Consider the following 15,007-nt stretch of genomic DNA (forward strand, 5'->3'; position numbering starts at 1 on the left):
AAATCTCATTTTGAAAAATAGACACTTAAGACTGGTTTTGTGGTCCAAGGTCACATATTTGTGTGTATATATAGGATTTACTGTAATTTGTCTCTCAAAAGGTCTCTTATGTTTGCCTCTGCTAAATTTAGAATTTAAAGGAATCGTTCACCTAAAAATGAAAACTTGCTGAATATACCCACCCTCAAGCCATCAAAGATGTAGATGAGTTTGTTTCTTCATCCGATGGAGAAATGTAGCATTGCATCACTAGTTAACCAGTGGATCCTCTGCAGCGAATGGGTGCCGTCAGAATGAGACTCAGCAGACGATAGAAATCATTTTGCTTCTTACAAACATACAGCATTTGTCTTCACATAGTGTTAATTGATTGACTTGAGTGGTGTGGATCATTGTGATGTTTGTATCATCTGTTTGGACTCTCATTCTGACGGCACCCATTCACTGCAGAAGATCCATTGGTGAGCAAGTGATGCAATGCTACATTTTTACACCACTATATTGTAGATGGCCTGAGGGCATTTACATTTTAAGCAAATTTTCCTTTTCAGGTCCCTATTCCTTTAAGCCTTAATGCAAATTTGCTCCATAATTTAATTTTCATTATGTAGACGGCTTATGACCGCGGTTTTTGCTAGTGATAAGCAGTGTTTACACATGCAGGTCTGTAAGGTTATCCCTGCTTACTGTAAATATTCATGCACTTTATTTTGAGACTTTGAAGACAGTTGACAGATGTACTTCTGGGTATTTGACACGTGATCTATGCATTGGTTACTTTGCATCTGTTTGAATGAAAGATTAAGGTTCATGTAAACTGTTACTCGCCTGAACCTGTGGGCTTTTTTTTTGGTGTTTTTGATGGTTTATCATTGTAATTAGAGCAAGTTCAATGTTGGAGTACCTCTAGTGGTTCTTCAAAGCACATCATCTGCTAGTGAAGTGGACTGACATTGTGGGTTCCTGTTCTCTAATAGACATCTGGACTGAGAGGTAAGTCTGTTTTGCCTTTCAAATCTTATTTTGTATTTTGTAGCTTTGTGTTTTTGAAGCCCAGGGCATTGCAGCTTGTTTACAGCTCAAGTTTGTTTGGGTCTTGCTTTGTACCTTTGATGCAGTCGAGTCCACACTTAATTATTTATGATTGATGTGGGCTGCCTGGTGTAATATTTTCAGATTTACTATAAAAATATTTTTGCCTTTCAATAAATTTTTTCACATTGGATTTGTCTTTTGTTTTGTCATGTACACGTTCAATTTTTTTTGTTGAGAATATAAAGGCCCATAGACTCTGAAATGATCATTCTAATGGTTGCGATGCTTTATTTTTAATGGTTATACTATAGGAATTTTAGTGTAGTTACTGCTTCTGAGAAGTCTTCAGTCAGGCAAATTAGATTTATTAAGAGTTTCAATATAATGTCAGTGAATGGATAAGTGAAGCGAATGACGTACTGTACTTGTCGTATCTGATTGGCCGAATGAGGGCGCCATTGAAACACTAAAAGTACTTGCAATGACATGATTTTACCAGCAGAGGTTTGTGAAGAGTGCTTTGGCTTGTCTTTGTTAAAATGTTCGAATGAAATCTGATCCCTTGATATGGGTCAGGTGTACAACTAGACAGCACAAACCTCTTTATTTAGCTGATTTGCATTTAATTTTCAAAACACTTCAGATGTGATCCATATTTCATATCTCAGATCAGATCTTGAGTGGGATGTTTAGGGAAGTAGTCCTGAGGGTGTAATGAAAATATGGGTGTGAACGTTATTACTGAGAAAATGTTTCTGCTTTAATTGCACCTTGAGTACATGCACATAAACAGGTGTCCATCCTTGCGGTCAATGCACTTTTGACTCCCATTTGCTCATTTAGTTTATAATACGCTAATGTCCAGACCTACGGACACTACACTAACATGAAGCTCTATATATCCCCAGGTAGGACCCACAGCTGGGCCTGCAGTAACAGGTCTGTACTAGTATGGTGTGCTTCCTTAAAGTAACAGTGCAGGCGTGTTCCTCTTTAGAAGATCATCAATTAAGCGCCCTCATTCTGAAGCACACAGTTGACCTTGTTTGTGTGCTGAAGAACCTTTCCAGCTGACAAAATGTTCTGAGAACACGTGTGTGTGTGTGTATATATTAATATTGGTTATATTAATGTTACAGTAACATTCCATTTCGTTTTTGCACACATGGGAATGTTACTTATAAAGGTTTTAAAACAGGAATGTTCCAACTAGAATGTTGGAACTAACCCATAAAAAAGTTTCTTGAATTAATAATGTTAACGTGCTTAATCATTATTAAAGACCAGAGAACATTGAACAAATGTTCTATTGGCGTTACTGGGACGTTTTCTAACATGTAAATAAAGTCTAGACTCAAGGAAGCCAGTTGGTAGCTTTCCGTTTGGTTACATTTATTTTCGAAACATGATTCTTCCTTTAAGAGATAATAGCTAAAATTATATCTCGTTGAGAAATAGAAAAATATTTCCAGTTTTATTCAGGGTATGTGCTTTATTAAATTGTCTTGTGGCCCCACAGAAACCGTTCAGTCAACTTTGTCAGTTGTTCAGTATCGTCTGTTATTGACGCATCGTTTCCTCTCCTCACTCATCCAGTTTGTTTTCCGTCATGTTGTTTGGAATTCCGCTATGATTATCATGCAGGTCTTTTGCATAATGTGGTATTCCAGTTCTCACTTTATCTCGGATTGTTTGGATTGCCGACAACGTAATGGAATTAGAAAACATTCGGGCAGCAGACAGATTTCAGATAAGACCTAAATACTGTAGTTACACCATTATACCATTATAAATTATACTGCTAAGAGGGAATGCTTTCTGTGCTTTCTGGCAAGTTTCAAAGTTATGAAGAAATGTTCTTACGGGAACATTATAGGCCTATTAGAACATAAACTTGTCATGTATAGAACTTATGAACATTTTGGTGTTCATCAACGCATTAGGACTGTCTAACCCTTCAATAAGTCTTCTGTTAGAAATGAAAGCCACTTTCGTTTTCTTAAAAACCTATGGAATTTATTCACGTAGTGGTTTCCGATATACAAAAAACATTAATTCCGACAAGTCCTGTATGAGGAAGTGCAAAGCTAAAAACTTCGTTTTGAGTAGAAAGAGTATTGAGTGGTTCTGTGTGGAGTCACACCCAGTACACACACACACACACACACTCGTGTCTCCATCAGCGCTGCGCCAGAGGCGCGTTCACTGCAGCTCTGTGTAGCGCGCACGCAAAAGAGACGCGCTGCTGCGGCTCGGAACATCTTCACCGGCGTGATTCATGATCAAGGTAAGGCAATATATCATGCTTTCTGGTTTAGGAACCAAATGTATCTTCACTTTTAATCCCGGATGTACCGTTAAAAAAGAAAACCCGTCGCGATGTGTTGACGCATCCTTGAGGAAAAGAATGTGCTCAGTGTGTTTAATCATGACGGTCTGGATGCGTTCACGTGTGCTTTGAAAATCGATCGAGGTTGTTTCGGATCGGTATTCTTGAAGGGTGATGGATGTAAAATCGACCCGGAGCAGTTCTCAAAGCCTACGGGAGGACGCGTTTTCGTTGCGTTCCATTCGTTGTGCGTCATAGCTACTGGCATCTTTCACCGCTCCGTTTTAAGATGGGGTGTTAAGAAGTACAACTTTGATCATCGAAGCGTTTAGTTTTATTTGAAACACCCGCACGCGTTCTGTGCGCGCGGCTCGCGACGCGGGTCTGTCGCCACCGAGATGGACCCATCATCAACGGCCACGCCGCTCTCACTAAATAATCCCAAAGCAGAGGTCTTGTTTCTTACTGTGTTTCATGTCACATCAGTGTTTAAATGTGTCTGCTGCGGCGGGTAAAGCGGAGAGAACGCCTGAGCGCGCGGCGCCAAAGCTTCAGTTCAAATGTTGCTGTGAGCACAAACGATTCTTGAATTGCTGAGGTTTGGCGCGATAAAATCATTCTTTCTTAATACATTGTTGCATTTGAGCGTCAATCCTTTCCGTCTTTTTAATCTCAGAATCAAAAGAAAAACCGCTTTTCTCAAAATGTGCTCAATCGTTACATTGACAAACAATTATTTTAACAAATAATTTAAGTTTAGCGGTCCCAGCTAACATATGTTCTGAGAACGTTTTTTTTAACATTCCCATTAAGTTATACAAACGTTATTTCAAAATAACGGGGGGTGGGGGGGGGGTCATTTGACCGTTAAGGGAATATTCTGTTGTATTACTTTGCAAACATTATGGGAGTGTAAACTACTTTTGAATGTTCTCTGAACATTCTGAAACAAGTAGCAACATAAAAAAACGGGAAAATAATGTTACGTTTTGAGAACATGAACATTGAACCAATGTTATATTAAAGTTACTGGAAGAGCGTTTGTTCATGAAGTTGCCTGAACATTCTTTAAACATTATAGAAATGTTATTTTTGAATGTTCTCTGAACGTTCTGAAGGTCAAGTCATCATTATTTATATATCGCTTTTTACAATGCAGATTTAATCAAAGCAGCTTTACAGTATTAAAAAGGGAAATAGTGTGTCGAAATAATGTTCTGTTCTCCTCTGGCCAGCCGAAACTAACAGTTTAATTCTAGGCTGCAACAAAGACTGCAGAGGACTCGTATTCCTTTGGTCTTGTCCTGATGGTCGTCTAGGGCAGTGGTTCCCAAAGTAGGGGTCGCGGGACCCCGGCGCAGGGGTCGCGAGATGATTTCGATATAGGCTTTATATATTTTTGTTTCAAGTAATTTAACTCTTTCGCATCGCACGTACGATCACACCGGTGTGATCAGTCTAGGCTAGTCCCGGGAGTGTACGACCACACCGGTCAGTGCATGACGTGAAATTCAAATGTGCTCTCGCGAGTTGGCTGGCGCTGAGCCAGAGACAAGTGCGCTCAGAGCTGTCATCACAACTTTTCAGTGTTTTCAACCACATAATGTTTATTTTAGGTTTCAGACATATAAGTACTAGAAAAAACAATACATTTAGAGCTTGTAAAATACACACTGATGTCAAAGGAAGACGCAATAATAATCTTTTTCATTATAATTAGACACATTTTATTCATATCAGATACACATTGTGTAAGTAACTTTAAAGTTTAATCCATTATTCTTCCAGTTCACCAGCCACTTACTTTTATGTATTTCGGGAGAAGTGGATGAATTCACGTGTTGTAAATCCAACAGATCTGATTCTCTGAACTGCGTCTGCGGCACAAACTAAGATGGCGGCGCCCATCGCGCATACAGCTGAACTAACGCGATCGTTATAAAGGTGTTTAAACAACAAAACACTTCCACTTGCATATATTTGACAATCGGAATATCAGCTATTTCATGCCATATCTAACAAATTTGTTAATATTTTGAATAAATGGGAAAAATGACAAAAGCAGATCATTCATTCAGCTCTGTTGTTGCTGCGGTATGTCACGTGACAAGCAATGACGCGTCACCATGGAAAGCATAAAGTGACACATCTAACGGATTAGCGTGTGTGTGTGTGTGTGTGCGTGTGTGTGTGCGCGCGCACGCGTGTGAGCAGCTCAGACTTACTCGACTGGTTCCTGATGGCAGAATAATGAACGAGTTCAACCCAACATAGCTGCACAGTTACTTTCTGAGAGAGAACAGGTGGATATCGAGCAGCTCATGCAGAATTGTAACACTGATTTTGCACGCAGAACAATAAAATATAACTTCGTGTGCTTTGAGACTGGGCATAAAATCGATTTGCTGTACATTTCACGCGACGAGAGGTGTTTTTTTTTTGGCAGCAGCGCATTTATCATGGGGTCGCGGGCTAAAAAGTTTGGGAACCCCTGGTCTAGGGGACGAGTAGCATCGTTTTCACCCAAAAACGGGAAACGTTGTATGTGTTTGCCTGGTCGTTTACACTACAACATCGTTTTGGGGACTGAAAACGCATATTTTTGAAAAAGGGGTTTCAAAATGCAAGTTTCTGAAAACCCCACGATTATCGATTCTATGTAAACCCCAAGTGTGGGAATCTTTGAAAACGGTGACGTCATGCGTAGTATATGTTAGCAAAGACTATAGAATACCCAAAGACATGTCAGTCGTATAGTTCTGAATGGGGAAAAATGCAATGTTAAATGTGGCCGCTCAATCGCAGGAAGCCCCGCCTTCTGGATGAAAGAGTCAATCGCTAATCGGTAAAGTTAGTAAGGGAATCGATTCCAATTCCTGATCCTGGAATCGATTTTTTTATTATTAAAAGGAGCCTAATCTCACCATGATCACTGCAGGATAGGTCGTAAAATGTATCCTTACTATAATATGAAGCTGAAAAAATGACGATAGGCTACGAACATTTCAGTTTTTTCAGCTTTGCCCGTGAAATTAGTCATAGCCTTATGAATTAAATAAGACATAAAGTGTCTAAAATAAATGTGCACAGTTCAGCTGAATGATGAAGTTTACTTTGTATACAAACCGTACACTGAAACTAAATAACCAGAACATTAATGACTGATAGATCTCATTGTTTCTCTGTCAGATGCGCTCTCTGCCACTGATCTATGTTCGTAATGTATTATATTATATTATATTTTATATATATATATATGTAATTTAAAATATTTTATCTCACAACTGTTGTAATCATGGCTTAGGTGAATTGTGCTTCTGAATTTGACATGTATTTAACATGTTGAATACACATTTAACATGCTACATTTTTTACACGTTAAATACGTGTCGTTTACGTGTTTAAAGTGTTGTTGACACGTAAAAAAATTCATGTGTTTTTGACCCTTTGGGCCTTCCATAGTGCGGCGTGCACCTGCTCGTACAAACGTCTGACTAAACATGAGTTATTTTTTCACGCCTTGTGCTTAAAAGTTAAAATATACATAGTTATGTGTCAAAATCATAGACTGTAAAAAAACATAGATGTTGTGTCCGTGACGTCACCCGTTAGACTCCTGATGAGCGTTTTTGAAGCTCAAAGTGGGCGGAGCGGCCCGTCGTCATCTTGGCAGCATGTAACTGCGCGTCACTCCCGAATAATTGAAAATGGGCAAAAAATTCACCCCCTCACAGTTGTCATGAAGGGCAAAATTAACTATATAGACCAGTAGTTTTTGAACCAGGCTGTAAAGGTTTTTTTCTGTAAAGTTGGGAATTTTAACATGGAGAGTCTATGGGATTGACTCCCTTTTGGAGCCAGCCTCTAGCGGCCAGTCGATGAATTACAGTTTTAGTCACTTCCATGCAGGCTTCACGAGAGAGAGCAGGAGGTTGCCACTCGGTCGAAATCCCCGTCTTTGTGAGTATCCTCGTCAACACAGTCATTTGTGTCTTACATGGACGTTAATATTTAAAGATAAAGCATGTGTAATAGTAGGCTATGTGAAACATTTTAAAAAACGCAAGGGAAAAACGTAAGTTTTTGACTACATTGTTGTTTTATAAAAGAAGCCTGAAACACACTGCAACATTTTTAAAACATTAAATGAACATCCAGCCAATACTTCAGGGGAAAACATGTGGCAAAATGTTTTTGTGCTAATGTTTTGAGAACATAGTTAACTTTAAACAAATGTTCTATTAATGCAGAGAGTTCTGAGAACACTCCCTGTTAACCACGGCTTGGGGGTGGACATGGTTTTGAAAGGTTAATGTACAGTAAATTACACTAGTTATTTATCATACATTAGTTGATGCCTCAAGGTACATTTGCTGCTGTAGCTACATTAAACAGAGACCGTTCGATAACATACTCTCTCACATGCCATTATATATATAGAGAGAGCTGAAGTACAGTAGAGATATGCCAGCAAGTTCATATGGTCACAGCATGTGCGTAACACTTTGCAATCTTATAGAGCTAAATATGACGTCTGGACCTTGACACTGATACTGCCGAAGACCGACAGACAGACAGACAGGGCCATCTGCAGACAAATAATGAGCCTCTTTTATGCAATCTGCCTGTTGCTCGTGGCATTTTAAACCAGTTTCTCACCATCAGTTCTGCATTGAGGGAGTTTTATACTAGGCCTGGTTCTGATGCACTTGTTTGTTGATGAACTGATCTACATGTGACCTTTAGTTTGATCCGTGCGCTCCACAGTGCAGGATCAAGGCGAGGATGTTGAGATTAGGGCTGGTTTGATGATCAGCAGGCCTTCTTGGGTCACACTGAGAGCAAATGCAGGAGCCGTATATTTACACACATGAATCTGTGGCATTCGCTGTGAAAACAGACACGCAATTAAACAAACCAGACTTCAGTCTCACATCTACGCTGTGAAGATGGTCATGCATAGCTTTAATTTACACAGAACCAAAGACTAAAATCTGAGCTTGAACCAGGGTTATTATGGGTAATTAAGTAAAACTAAAAGGTTTACTGAAGTAAAAACTGAAATAGTAATAATAATAATACCTGAATGAACACTAGGGTTATTTGACTTAATTGAAACTAACCCCATAATTGAAATGAAATAGAAATATATATCTATACATATACATACGTATATTTCAGGTATAGTTGTTGAGGCAACATTTCTCCATTTTCATTTTAGTTTAACTTGATTTAGCCAAAAAAAAAAAAAAAACTTAAATGTATATAACTAAAACAAAAAATGTAAAAAAATTAAGGTGAAATTAAATTGTTTATAAAATGTATATTTATATATATTTATATAATTAACATAATAATTGTATAAATAAAATATTAAAGCAAACTATTTAAATAATACTTCAACTGGGTTATTAGTTACCTAAAACTAAAATGAACCTAAAATAATGTACTTAAAAAAAAAAACTAGATCTAAAATAAGAAACTATTTTATTTTTGCCTGTTGCCAAGGCAACAGTTTTTATGTTTTTTTAATGATTTTATTTAGTTTGTCTAAAAAAAATATTATCGTTTATGGAGATTTAAAAAAAATGCATCAAGTTCACTTAAACTAAAAATAAAAAATGAAACTGCAATTAAAACAAATTAAAACTATATAGAGATATTTAAAAAAACTAATACAAATGATCAGAAACTAATAAATTTGATAAAAAATTATTTATTTCCTTCAGTGTAAACCTGGATGGCCTGTAGTTATTCACTGAGCATGTAAACCCAGCCCTGGTTTGATCATTGTGTTCATGCCACAGCTTCTATATTTACACTGCACACTTCTCCTGTTCTCTTTTACTCATAATAGATTTTGTAGTCATTTTAACTGTGTATTTCCCTCTGGACTGGGCTAGAATTAATGTGACTTGGAACTGCTATTTATACTACAGGCCTAATTATCCAGAACACGTCTGACAGAAACCCTACACCAACAATCCACTGCTGCCCTATTAAACAGGTGAATGATTGAATGATTTATAGAAAGTACCCATTCAGTCATTCCTTCTTTCAGATAAATGTTTACTTTTTCTGAAGAAGCCGTGAGTGTTGAGAAGTTAAAAGATAGATATCATTGGTTGATGTCTTTATTTTTATGCTTGGCAAAGCAAGGTATTTTTGTGAGTGTCCTATATACCACACAGCTTCACATCAGTTTCTTGCAGAAAACTGTTACTTAATAAAAGTGATGAATGCGCATGTTTTCATGTAACACAATACATCCATAACCTCAAACAGACCTGCTGCCTCTGGTGGATGTGGGCCAGTTTCATCTGTAGTGTCTGATGGTGCTAAAATGCTTTAGGATTGATTTCTAAGAACGTGTGATTTACAGTCATCTCTGTAAAGTCGGTAGCCTCAGGTGAGTGTTTCTGTGTTTGTTTGACTTTCATGCCTGGAGGCATCTTGAAGCGTTGCATTCTCTGATGTGAGGACGCGGATGTTGTGTCGTTTCCTTTGGCATGTTGCGAAGTTGGTTCCTGTTTAGAAAGGATTTGGGACCATTCCAAAATGTACTTTAAGATTAGTCCACGAAAAACTAAATGAGTACTTTCTGATTAGTGTACAAAAATATCATTTATATACGTACACTTTAAGATTATAGTGCACAAACATTTTACATACTTTATGAGTAGTGCATGAAAGCAACATTTTACAGACGACTTAGTGCTCATTTTACATAATGCACGAAAATATTTTAAATACTTTCATTAATGCACAATAACATTTGACATACTTTACTGCACAAAAGCAACATTTTACATGCATTAAGATTAATGCATGAAAACACAATTTTACATGTTAATTAGTGCACGAAAACAACGCTTTACATACTTTTTCTGAAGAATTGTGGGTCGTTGCTGTTCTGAGCAGTAGATCAGCTGGAATATGAGTGTCAGATGCCATTATTGTCCGTCTCTTGATGTACATGGAGCAGTGAGTGCTGGAGTGATGCATTGACTAATGATCTGCTGTCAGTGCTCCCAGAGGATGTTCAAATCACTCAATGTCTCTAATGTGACTAATGGCAGTAAATCAACATGCCTACTGTGTGTAGTATTAGTTTAGAACCTTTTGAACTTAAGTATTACTTAAGATGTATGTCAGACTATAGGCAATCAAATCCATTGCTGCTTTTTGCTTGCTTGCATTTTCCCTCCAAAATGATGTCACATGCTGGAGCATGATAAAGGTCTCACAGTAGGGCTGGGATAAACGATTATCTTTTAAACGATTAATCTAGCGATTATTTTTTCGATGCATCAATTAATCTAACGATTAATTTTTTCGGACTCATTCGATTTCGATTATCTCCCCATTAATTGACTACTAACAATTTATACATGTTGATTTACATATCTGAATGAAAAAAACATGAATTCCTTAACATTGCAATATATGTTTATTGCTCTTAAAATTACAAAATAAAACACTAAGAATGCATTACTTTGCACTTGTATAGAGATAGCATTCAATAAAACCTTGAAGCCTTGAAAACACATAGCTTACTGAACACATATGGCCTAGCTTACTGAAAAAAAGTTCTTCTTTCAGATGAAAATAACAACTTGATGTCTAGCATTCAATTTTTTTATTGAATGCAGACATCAAGTTGTTGTTGTTATTTTTTGGTCACCCAAAATACTTGTTTAGAGCAACTGAAAGAATACAGTAACCAATGTAAACTTGAGGGCTTTAAGCTAATACAGAGAGTATATTCTTAACCCCACTTTTTGGGGTATATTTTGGCTATAGATCACATAAATGTAATGTATGGCAAGTGAATTCGAATATACTCTAAATATTGCTGTATAATTAAACATTTAATAGCATGACAAAAATGGCATCTGAAAGTGCTTTTACATCATTCACAGAGTTGTCATATTGTGTTAAAACAAATTAATACCATTTCTATATTTAAAAATGATTCAGCATACACTATAATTAGACACGTATGATAATGCAATGAAAATGATCTCATCTCAGTGACAGGTGTCACCAATCACTTTAGCTTAAGCTCTAACAATGTCAAAAAAAAAAGACAATAAATGTTTTTTATTAAGCTTTTATGTCTTTACTGTCACTTTTGATCAATTTAATCCATCCAAGCATTAACCAAGCATCTGAATGGTAAAGTATCTCAATATATCTGAAAGCCTCTTCCTGTTTGGGTAGGTTGTTTCCTGTGGATTGATGTGTAGTTTGTTTTAACTGGTTTCTAGTCGCAGACGGGCTGCGCTGAGGTGTTGTTTGCTGGTGAAAGTGATTGTTCGTTGGGTTGCATCATGGTTGTTTCTTCATTCCTGGAAGCGAGGCTGAAACAGACACTTCTCAGCAGATCGTGTTGCTCTCGTCCACACTTCCTGTAATTCAAGCCCAAATTAAAGCGGTGCATTGTATCTGGACTGGATCAGATCGCAGCTGGAATATAGCTCATGTCTGACACTGTATAATAAATCCCTGGTGTAGTTGACGTCCAAGTCATAGCCATGTTCGTGTGTGTTAAGTCTCCACGGGTCACCTGTTTGCTTTCTGGGTGGTGGTAATCCTATACTGAGGACTGTGTGTGTGTGTGTGTCATGATTGAAGAGTTGGCTTCCTTTGAATTACACAAAGTTGAATTTGAATGGAATGGGCCACACACCCATCTAGAAGGTGTATTGGAATGACAGGAAGATGAATTTAGAGCACTATTTGTATTAAAATGCATAATAAAATTTCCTTTTCGAGCTCCCTGTGACACTGAAAGCTGGCAAATACACATTTGCCTAAAGTTCTTCAAAACACTGCTGGAAAGAGGATGTTGTGTCACGCTTCACACCTGAAAACCTTCAGAAACGGTCGGGAGGAACTGATCTACTTCTACAAGTTTCCAAACTGAGCTCCACACATCAAATGTGATCAAAACACAGAAGTGTGCAGAACTGTTATCTGTTTGTGAATCAAGGATGCATTCAAATAATCAAAAGTCAAAAGACATTTATAATGTAATAGAAGATTATTTCAAATAAATAATGTTCTTTTGAACTTTCTGTGCATCAAACAATCTAGAAAAATATGTATTATGGTTTCCTACAAAATTATATAATAATCAGCTATTTTCAACATATCAGTTGTAATAAAATTTTATATTTTTATTGTATTTTTTTATCAAATAAATCTCCCTTACTTCAATACTCTCTCTCTCGCTCTCTCTCTCTCTCTATATATATAGTTTGTATGTATGCATGTTTATTTTTTATTTATTCTTAAGTATATTCATTCATACATATATTTATTTAGCTTTATATATTTTTTGTATATTTGTTTATATTTAAATAGTATATTTATTAGTATTTTTATATTGCATTTATATAATTTATATATTTTATTTTATGTGTTTATATAATATCCTCCAGTGAAATTATCTATTTGTGTAATATTATCCAATGAAAGCATTTGCCTGAACTAACTCAAACTTAAGCAGTCCATTGGTTTTCTGATAAGAAAGTTTGCTTTCAGTTGTTGCTGCTCTATCAGACTTCAGTCTCTGAGTGTGTGTGTGTGTGTGTGTGAGTGTGTGTGAGACAGAGGTGTTCATCCTCTGACCTGCAGCTGCTCGGTCCGGTCAGTCATGTTCTCAGTGTCCCGTGTGATGAGGAGATCACCGAGGACAGATGAGGATCCGTCTGAAGCGCAGGCTCATATCAGTGATGTAATGAGACGTATATCACTGCAGCAGAGCTCGATTCACTTCAGTCCGGAGGAATCAACTGATTAAAACACTTTACTGTCTTCATTTGATTTGTTGTCCAGTTGCAGTTTCAGTGTATATGTGTATGTACAGTATGTATACACACACTGTTAAAGAGGACATGTCAGCTGACATCATTTAAAACCATTTCAGTTATATTATTATATATATTTATTTAAACTTTTTTTATTTTTAGCATTTATTTTGAGTCTATTTATCATGACTATAGTTAAAAAGAATAACATTTATTAGTTATGTAGAAAGGAAATTGTATTTGTTTATATAATCTATATATATATATATATATAATCTATATATATATATATATATATATATATATATATATATATATATATATATTTTAATTAATTAAGATATTTTAACCAAATAATCATTATAATATAATATTAATATTATTATGATATGTGTATATATATATATATATATAAAAATGTATATACATAATTAACTGATTGACTGACTGATTGTAGGATTATAAAATATATAATTTTTAGATATACTCATAACTGAAGTTAAAAAAATTATGGAATATTGAAGGGTAAAATGTAATATATTGCACATTTATTATTAATATTATATATAATATTTTTTATTATTTTTTTTACATTAATGACATATAATTTAATTTCTTGTGTAATGTTGAGTAGTCTTGTTGATTCTTGTAATAGCAGCAGGAGATACTCTTTCTCTTCTAGTGTGTGTGTGTGTGTGTGTATGTGCGTGTGTGTGCGCATGTTTTTGTATCATATCAGGACACAACTCTGTATAATGGCATGAGTATGACACAGGTATTACAAGGAGAGGGTGACTTATGAGGACATAACCCATGTCCCCATTTTTCAAAACACTTCTAATTCATACAGAATGAGTTTTTTTGAGAAAGTAAAAATGCACAAAGTTTCCTGTGAGGGTTAGGGTTAGGTGTAGGGTTGGTGAATGACGATAGAATATACAGTTTGTACAGAATAAAAACCATTACACCTCTGGGATGAACACACTTTACACAGAAACAAACATCAGGTGAATGGGCGGCTCATCCTCTCTCTCTCTCTCTCTCTCTGTGTGTCAGTGTTCAGGAGAAGCACTGTCGTCATGGCCTCGATCTCGAAGTGGTACGCGGGGAAGAACGTGCTGATCACCGGAGCCACGGGCTTCATGGGGAAGGTGCTGATGGAGAAGCTGCTGCGCTCCTGTCCGGACGTCAAGGCCCTCTACATCCTCGTCCGGCCCAAAGCGGGTCAGTCCATGTCCGAGCGCGTCCGGGACATGATGAAGTGTAAGGTGAGCGCTCACAGGGTCACATTTATTCACCATCCTTCTCTTTACAACTTGGAGAGAAATTTTTTAAAGATGTTTTCTGAAAAAAAAAAAAAAAGTCAAATGCCCTTATTATTTTTAGGTATTTAGCATCAATATGACTTTTAAAAAATCTGTATTTCTCTATAAAATTACATACTATTATTATTATTCGTAATGGTTATGATTATTTGGACTGAATAATAATGTTAAAACAAATTAGATCTATTGTTTTTGTTAAAAATATAAATAGTTTACAATAAAATGGTTATCATTATTAAAGTTAAATAGTGTTGTTATAATTGTTAATAATAATAATATTAATAATGCTGTTAATTCTGTATAAAAATATTACTCAAAATTAGAATAAACGATAAAATGACTGATTATGATTATTATTGTTATATAATTTATTGTTTTTAATAATAATGAGGACAATTGTTTTATTAGATCTATTATTGATGTTACAAAAAAAAATTACTGTTGTAAGAATTTATATCTAATAGTAGATGAAGTGGTAGTAATCATAATATAAGATAATTGTA

At 36.1% G+C, this 15,007-nt stretch overlaps 1 protein-coding gene across 2 annotated transcripts in view; it reads left to right on the top strand.

Moving 5' to 3' along the window:
- Window positions 1-3,167: 3,167 nt before the first annotated feature.
- The window catches only part of LOC113059810 (fatty acyl-CoA reductase 1-like), a 19,418-nt gene continuing 7,578 nt past the window's right edge, over window positions 3,168-15,007 (top strand). Inside the window, exons 1-2 of one of the 2 annotated variants that reach the window (XM_026228433.1) lie at window positions 3,168-3,322; window positions 14,236-14,447. In XM_026228433.1, the coding sequence (XP_026084218.1) occupies window positions 14,259-14,447 (189 nt within the window). In that variant the 5' untranslated portion in view covers window positions 3,168-3,322; window positions 14,236-14,258. Of the gene's footprint in view, window positions 3,323-7,245; window positions 7,325-14,235; window positions 14,448-15,007 lie in introns of those variants that run through there. The other variant, XM_026228424.1, reaches the window with a different exon arrangement.

The sequence above is a fragment of the Carassius auratus genome, chromosome 4 (assembly GCF_003368295.1).
Source record: "Carassius auratus strain Wakin chromosome 4, ASM336829v1, whole genome shotgun sequence".
Taxonomy (NCBI): domain Eukaryota; kingdom Metazoa; phylum Chordata; class Actinopteri; order Cypriniformes; family Cyprinidae; genus Carassius; species Carassius auratus.